This window comes from Nerophis ophidion, linkage group LG06, assembly GCF_033978795.1.
Source record: "Nerophis ophidion isolate RoL-2023_Sa linkage group LG06, RoL_Noph_v1.0, whole genome shotgun sequence".
Taxonomy (NCBI): Eukaryota; Metazoa; Chordata; class Actinopteri; order Syngnathiformes; family Syngnathidae; genus Nerophis; species Nerophis ophidion.
This window is the reverse complement of record NC_084616.1, coordinates 49,889,654-49,898,541: the sequence shown is the minus strand read 5'-3', so window position 1 is coordinate 49,898,541 and position 8,888 is coordinate 49,889,654. Positions and strand designations below refer to the sequence as shown.

At 44.9% G+C, this 8,888-nt stretch overlaps 1 protein-coding gene across 1 annotated transcript; it reads left to right on the top strand.

The window, feature by feature from the left end:
• The first annotated feature begins 1,696 nt into the window (after positions 1–1,696).
• Positions 1,697–4,241, top strand: LOC133554598 (uncharacterized protein K02A2.6-like). The gene is made up of 2 exons (XM_061903538.1): positions 1,697–2,622; positions 4,219–4,241. Exons 1-2 carry the CDS (start codon positions 1,710–1,712, stop codon positions 4,239–4,241), a joined length of 936 nt encoding a protein of 311 aa, XP_061759522.1. The 5' UTR covers positions 1,697–1,709.
• The last annotated feature ends 4,647 nt before the right edge of the window (positions 4,242–8,888 follow it).

Below are 8,888 nucleotides of genomic sequence, written 5' to 3'. Positions count from 1 at the left end.
ACTACCCACTACTCTTCAGCCTGGTGTCGCGTCCATTCATTCCAAAGTGTCAAGATACTACATTTGGCGACGAGAAAATCGGTGAACTTTTGGAAAGCTGTTCGAGGGGAGGACGGCGGAGAGTTCTAAGACGCGGATTGCAGAAGATGTCGGCCAGCGAGTAACCGGAGCGACTCGGTTATGCGGAGATAGCATCGGAGTGCTAACGGTGGAGCTAACGCGTGGAACCGGACCACCAGTAGCGGTGACGGGATGGCCGCGGGTCTGGTAGGAACACTAACGGCGTTTGACAGCCAAGATCTGAGTTGGGAAGAGTATTGTGAGGTGCTGGGACAGTATTTTGAGGCTAATGGAATCGCCGACGCAGGAAAAAAGCGGGCGATATTACTTAGCTCCGTTGGCGGGAAAATGTACAGTTTAATGAGAAACTTCCTGAGCCCGGAGAAGCCGTCGGAGAAAACATTTGAGGAGTTGACAGAATTGCTTCAGTCCCATTACAACCCAAAACCCAGTGAAATTGTCCAGAGATTCAAGTTTAATTCAAGGACAAGAAATGAAAACGAGACAGTGTTGGAGTTTGTAGCTGTGTTGAGGGACCTGGCGAGGCATTGTAATTATGGGGACAAGCTAAAAGAAATGCTGAGAGACAGATTGGTGTGTAGCATCAAGGATGATCGCATGCAACGTCGGTTGTTAGCGGAGTCAGAGCTAACGTTCGAGAAAGCTTTGGAGTTGGTACAGTCCATGGAAGCAGCGAACAGAGATGTGCGTGACCTGCAGGGCAGAGCAGCAACGGCTGCAGTAAATGTAAACACGGCGGCACAAGCGGTTTATGACATCGACATAAAACATAAATGGAAGAACACGAGTGGGCAGGGGACGTGCTACAGGTGTGGGGCTGAGCACATGGCACCAGACTGCCGCTTTGTAAATGAGACATGCCATGGGTGTGGTAAGAAAGGACACCTGAGGAGAATGTGCAAGACAGCGCCCCCTAGTGACCAGCGGCGGCAAGTTAAGGGGGGAGGAAAAATGGACAAGTCAATGACCAAGAAAGTAAAAAAACAGCAAACACATTACGTGGAAGAGTCCCAAGGGGCACAATCCAGTGAGGAGGAAGAGTTTTGTGAGGTGCTGGGACAGTATTTTGAGGCTAATGGAAACAAACTGCTGCGTAAAGACATCAAGTGGCAGTGGGAAGAGGAGCAAGAGCGAGCGTTTGAGAAGTCCAAGGAACTCATGCTGTCTTCTAGAGTGCTAGTGCACTACGACAGCCAAAAAGATTTGGTGTTTTGTCTTGCGATGCATCGCCTCATGGGGTGGGGGCGGTGTTATCGCATCGAATGGCAGACGGGCAAAAGCGACCCATAGGGTTCATGTCAAGAACACTCACAGATGCAGAGAGAAACTACTCGCAACTAGACAAAGAAGGCTTGGCAGTCATGTTTGGCATCCAGCGGTTCCATAAATATCTCTACGGAAGGAAGTTTGTAATTTGTACCGATCACAAACCACTATTGTCTCTGTTCAATGAGATGAAAGCTGTGCCGCAAATGGCATCCCCCCGCATCCAACGTTGGGCAGTGACATTGCGAGCGTATGAACATGTAATTGTGTACAAACCAGGCAAACATCACAGCAACGCAGACGCGCTGAGCCGTCTTCCCATGCCACAGGAGACCACTCACAAAGATGAGGGACGAGTGTTGATGATGGAGGAAGCAACACTTGTGTCAACAAAAGAGGTGAGCCAGTGGACACGCAGAGACCCAGTCCTGTCACGAGTGTATCAATTCACACAGCAAGGTTGGCCAGAACAAAACACAGATGCAGTGTTCCAACCATATGTAGTGAGGCAAACGGAGTTGAGTGTGCAAGATGGTTGCATCTTGTGGGGGTCACGGGTGGTAGTGCCGCCGCCAGGCAGGAAGGCATTACTAAGCCAGTTGCATCATGGACACCCGGGAATCACCCGAATGAAAGCACTAGCCCGTAGCTACTTTTGGTGGCCCAAAATGGATGCTGACATTGAAGCAGCAGCAAAAAGGTGTGATACATGCCAGGAGCATCGAAATGTGCCCACCGCAGCGCCACTTCACCCGTGGGAGTGGCCTAGCAGACCATGGCAGTGGCTGCACATAGACTACGCAGGGCCATTCATGGGACACATGTTCTTGATTGTGATGGATGCATATTCAAAATGGATGGATGCCTACCCAGTGCACTCGGCAACAGCAAATAGCACAATTGAATGTCTCCGGAAAAGTTTCAGTAATCAAGGATTACCAGAAGTGATTGTATCGGATAATGGTGCATGTTTTGTTAGTACAGAGTTCCAGCAGTTCCTCAGCAACAATGGCATTGAACATGTCACTTCAGCACCATATCACCCGTCTTCAAATGGCTGTGCAGAGCGGGCAGTTCAGACATTCAAATCAATGATGAAGAAAGCCAGGGAGGGCACCATCCACACCAGGGTGGCACGGGTGTTGTTTAGCTACCGCATCACATCGCAGTCGACAACAGGGAGATCACCAGCAGAATTACTGCAAGGCAGGCGGTTGAGGTCAACGCTAGATTTAGTGCATCCAGATCTCAGAACAAAAGTGGAACGGAAACAAGGTAGTCATAACCAAAACCATGACAAAAATACTCCACAGAGGGGATTTCAAGTGGGGGACGCAGTGTTAACACGCAACTTCAGCTATGGGCCAAAGTGGATCCCGGGGTTTGTCACAAAGGTCACTTGGCCGGTGTCCTACAAAATCATGGTAGGCAGCGGGTCAGTAGTGCGCCGGCACGTAGACCAGATTCTGGGGCGGAACCCTCCTGTTTGGGGCAATACTTCCAGTGGGAACCTTTTGTGTGTTGCACTTCTTCCAGAGCACAGAAGTAAACTACCCACTACTCTTCAGCCTGGTGTCGCGTCCATTCATTCCAAAGTGTCAAGATACTACACACAACAAACTTTTTTATATTTGCATAGTATGTATACATTATTAATTTTGTAAATATAAATCTCTATATATCGAGAAAGGGTGGTCCTAAAGTGGTAGGCATTTTTTTCAGGTCTCAAGAAGGTAACAATACGAAAATATGTGTGTGTGTGTGCGTGAGTGCGTGTGTTGTTCCATCCATCCATTTTCTACTGCTTATCCCCTTTGGGGTCGCGGGGGGCGCTGGTGCCTATCTCAGCTACAATAGGGCGGAAAGCGGGCTACACCCTGGACAAGTCGCCACCTCATCGCAGGGCCAACACAGATAGACAGACAACATTCACACTCACATTCACACACTAGGGCCAATTTAGTGTTGCCAATCAACCTATCCCCAGGTGCATGTCTTTGGAGGTGGGAAGAAGCCGGAGTACCCGGAGGGAACCCACACATTCACGGGGAGGACATGCAAACTCCACACAGAAAGATCCCGAGCCCGGGATTGAACCCTGACTACTCAGGACCTTCGTATTGTGAGGCAGACGCACTAACCCCTCTGCCACCGTGAAGCCCCTGTGTGTTGTTCATATTGCTCAATTGTCGATATTAGTGATATATTTATACAAACTATACAAACATATGGAGGGCTTCAATACTTAAAAACGGTTGTGTAAAACGTTTCCCATGGTATTTTAGTGAAATTGCTTTTCCATATTAAAGGCCATCCTAGTTAACCCACTTTCCCAAAGAGAATGCCATTTTTGCAGAATTTCTCCGTTTCATATTGAGTTGGCGTCAAGTTGAATATACATTCCACCACTAGATGTCTCTGTTGTTCAATATGGGACTGTCCAGTCTTTGATATAATTTCAGACTAATGCACATTAACACATTCTCCAGACAGAAAATTGATTAAGCAAAAGCTTATGCATAAATTTAGATATATCTTTATGGAACTCGAACATCAATGAAAGACTGATTTAAGTGTACAATGGCAATTTTGGGGGTTTATGCTGTCAGAAAAGCTGCATGCAGTTATATTTTTGTTGTGTTCTTGATGTTTGTCACCAATGTTGTGAATGTTGCGAAAATGCTTTGTCAGATTTTAATATTTGATGTATTCCACACAGTGACCTATGTTGGCCACACGTTGTGGAGTTTGAATGTGTGCATGGGGTACCTTTTAAAATCCTCCCACATCCCAAACCATGATTCTTAAGTTAATTGGAAACTAAAATGTTCTATGTACTAAATGGGAGTGTGACTGCTTGTTCGTCTGTAGGCTACCCTGTGATTGACTGGTGACCATCTAGCCCATTTCTAACTGAGATATACACCATCTTACCCATTCCAAAATGAGCATAAGTGTTATATACAATGGCTGGATGTACAATATTACAAACTTTTAACAATAATTTTTTGCTCATGTATGACCTGAAAAGATTAGATGGAATTGTCACTGTGTCCATTTTCTCCTTCCTCTCGCTGCTTCTTTTTCAAGGTGACTCCTCCATCTGCACCATCCCAGGTGTTGCCAATCCCTTTTTTCTGCAGTAACCACATAGGTGGAATATAGTGCTCATCTGCCTCTATTCCACATGTATACCAGAACTGTACCTCAGGGCCTGATGTGGTTCAAATTGGGACAGGTAAGTTGGCTGATTCAACCCAGGAAACTGCTGAAAATAAAACAATGTATTGTGGTTTGCCCGTTCTTCACTTGTTCATCTCTTCTTTCTTGCCTGCTTGCTGGTTACACTTGACTGCACGGCATCCCCATTTTAATTACCCTCTTCTTCACCCCTCCTCAAATCATTCTGAGTGGGGAAAAAGAGTGAGCAAAAAAATAAAAAATCAGATGATGGTGTATATGCACAATTAACAACAAATAGGCGGGTGTTGGAACTATTGGGATCCATAAAATGAAAGTTAGTTTGCAAAAATTAGAAAATGTCTGCTTACATCAGGGGAGTCAAATGTACGGCCCGCAAGCGGGTTTTATCCGGCCCGCGGGACGAGTATGCTAAGTATTACAATGAGCTGAAATTTTTGAATGAAATAAACTGCTGTTCTAAATGTGTCCACTAGATGTTGCAATAGCAATTATTTGTATCTTTGAAGATTATGCTACATCTGTAAAAAAAAAAATAAACCACATGATGTTAGTGCACCAGTCGAGGAAAATGAAAAAACTACATAAATAACATCCTGTAATTTGATTTTGATATTTATTATTTGTGTTATGTGCCGGGAAAGGGAAGGAGACGACACCACGGCAGAGCTGCGGTTTACCAGGTTTATTGAAACCTTTGATAAGCGTGTAGGGTGTGTATGCTACTTCAAGTGAATGAGTGAAGACGATGTGTAGAATTAACAATGTAAATGTTACCAGGGTTGTTGTAAGTGCGTGTTGTATGAATCCCTTTGTCAGTCCAGAGGGGCGAGACAAAGAGGTAGTCCGTGAGAAGGCAATCGGTCGAGGGCAGGAGAGAAGCAACGATGTCCTTGTCCAAGCAGGGGTCGAGAATCGGGGGAGGCAGTCCAAAATCCAAAGAGGAGTCGAGGCACAAAACTCGATCACAGGGAAGAGGAATGACACTGCGGAAGACACAAGGGACATTAATTAGGGACACTGGGAAGGAGCGCAGAGAAGACGAGCAAGGTACAAGAGAGTGATGCCAGACGTGATGCTTACTGTGAAGATAGGCTACATTCTGGAAAAGGTTCCTCGGGTCTGCTGGCCTTTATGCTGCTCCCTCTCATTAGTCTCAGGTGCGCTGATTCCTGATAGCCTGCAGCCTTGTTGCTGCATGGCCGTGTCTGGGCGCACTGACAGCGGAGGTGCTGGCAGACCCAGTAGCCGGAGAAAAGCCGGTTCGAGTCCGCGCTGTGACAATTTTTTATCTTGATAGATAGAAAATGAACACTAATGAGTTGACTGATGAACATTATCACATAATGTATTCAGAAAGTATAAATAACGACAAATAAAGCTGGAATACTATTAACCGCGACATGTAAGTGTAAAAAATCCAACAACAACAACATTATGATTTGTACATTTTCAGAATGTGCTTGGTCTATTTTTAAACAAAGAAAACAATCTGTAGTTGTCTTTATTTTTAAGTCATCGTGCTGTGATTTTACCTATCCAGCCCCCTTGGGAGTAGATTTTTCTCCATGTGGCCCCTGATCTAAAACTAGTTTGACAACCCTGGCATTCATACTTTGTTGTGCATTACGTGAGGGGCGTGGTGCTACCTGCAGACAGTTTGCAGTGATGCTGACAGCCTTCCATGAGTTCATAGGCTCAGCGCCATCCGGAGAGAGAGTTTCTGACATGACGACCTCTGCTATTACTCACTCGCCTGGTGGAGGTTTAGACACTACTACACATTTGTTTTCAGCCAGACAAGATCCTCCCCATCTCCCCCCATGCCACTTTTCTGTATTTCCTCACGTCTTTGCGAAACCTGCCCCACATTCCATACACCTGAGATGACACACAAACCCTCCCCAATACACACTATTCTTAACCCTCCCATTTTTTTTTTACCTTGCTTTCATATTTGCAGCATTGGGCTCAGAGAAATACTCCAAGGACAGAGAGCTGCAGCAAGGCAAGAGTGGGGAGGCCAGAAGGGTGAAGATGAGAGACGAGGTAAAGGGAGCTGCACAGCGGGAAATGTGAGGGAGGTAAAGCAAGCGGGGGTAGAATAGAGCCCAGCTAATGATATATTGATTTGGTTGAGCCTGGGGCAAATGAGTAGGCGTGTGTGGGAGAAGAAGCATCACATAGCTTGCAGATGGCTGAAAACACCTGGCTGTGATATGTTTGGTTTTACAGTATGCTCCCACTCAGGAAAAGTGGTTCGGTAGTGCAAGAGCTGCAAAAAAACACTATTTACTACATTCATGGCAATGAACACTCACAGGTAATGCCATGACTCACTACATTGCTACAATCTATGTGAAATATATCTATGTTCATTTTTCATAGATAGTGATTTTTGTGGTGTTGAACGTGACTGCCAAGACTGTAATGTGTTTCAAATAAGATGACCAAAACAATAAAATGAAAAAAAAGGGTGCACGGTGGAAGAGGGGTTAGTGCCTGTGCCTCACAATACTAAGGTCCTGGGTTCGATCCTGCGCTCAGGATCTTTCTGTGTGGAGTTTGCATGTTCTCCCCGTGACTGCGTGGGTTCCCTCCAGGTACTCCGGCTTCCCCCCACTTCCAAAGACATGCACCTGGGGATAGGTTGATTGGCAACACTAAATGGTCCTTAGTGTGTGAATGTGAGTGTGAATGTTGTCTGTCTATCTGTGTTGGCCCTGTGATGAGGTGGCGACTTGTCCAGGGTGTACCCCGCCTTCTGTCCGAATGCAGTTGAGATAGGCTCCATCACCCCCCGCAACCCCAAAAAGGGACAAGCGGATGGATGGAAAACAATAAAAAAAAAAACAGCTCTGTGTTATCCCCTGCAAACTACAACCACAATAAAACAAAGTAAACTATATGTCTAGCTATGTTACGACCTGTTTCATCAGGTTGTTCTTTGTTTAGTTTATGGATGTCTTTGTGGTATTTTTTGGGTTCACTTCCTGGTCTGCGCTTCTATGTTTATTCCACTTCTTGTTTTAGTTATTCTCACCATGTGGTTAATAAGCACTGGAGTCTTCTTCAGTTGTTGGATTTGGTTTCAATGCAAATGTTTGTTGGTATGCAGAAGGAAGGCAGGCAGTATGTGAACTTATATATTTTTTTCACCTTGGATTGTGTTTTGTTTGCTCGCCAATCAAGCTTGCCCTGTTGAATGCAAAACATTTCTTGTGCCCTTTTTTTGTGTGTGACCTTTACACACTCTGTTCCTTTTGTACATTTGGACAATAAAGTGTAGTTTATCTGCATGTGATGCAACCTGCTGTCTATTGTTTTTTGGGGTCAGAACCTAATACATCTAACAAGCTAACTGTCAACAATAGGGGTGGGCGATATTGCCTAAAATCTCTATTGTGATATGTATTGCACCCTCCTGCAGTAAAGATAAGTATATTACAATATATTATTTGGGACAAGTGGTGGGTGGATGGTATGTAAATTATAATTTTTTAACTCTTTTTTTTTTTTTTTTTTTTAACTTGCTTGCTCTCAATAAAAGCAGACAGTTCCTAATGCAGCTGATATAGGCTCCAGCATTCCCCATGACCCTGAAAGGGACAAGCGGTAGAAAATGGATGGCTGGATGGATGGGTTCCCATCTCTCTCCCTTATCTCTCCTACTTTTGCTTCTTTGCTTTGTCTTGACTTTCTTGAAGCCTTTTTTTTTTGCACAAAATCTAAACAATGGAATTGGTCAACTGGCTTTTCAATAAAACTGACAGGACCTTCCTACGACAAGATGGTGTTTGGGGCAACAAACATGCCCAGAAGTATGGGGGCATGGGTTTGTTGCTGGATGCACGATGTACTCTTGGAAGAAGTGGCGGGTTGCGTGCCTGGTGATGCTTTCAGTTGAGGATGTTGAAGACATCTACCTATTTGAAATCATTCGGATTATTGTAGTATTGACTATATGCTGACACTGTACGTGGTACTCAATCCGCCCACCATTAATTTACATTCTGGAGCTCTAGTTTAGCAGGTAGCATATCTAATCTTTGTATTTATTAACTTTTTTCTGAGATGGTGCCTCTGAAGTGCAGCTGGTGGTTGCATCACCTCTTTGCTTTTTTAATGTATGTTATGTCCATTTGTGTTCTTTAATGTTTCCTCTCTTGTTTTCATACCAAGATGGTGCCCCAGGTGGCTGCCACGGTACTGCACTCTCCCATAGTTGCTGCATTTTCTTTGTTTCTTGCATTGAACAGAGATGGCACATTCTTCCAAGTCAGATTCATTGTGTTAAACATACTTGGCGAATTAAGGTGATTCTGATTCCCCCCATCAGT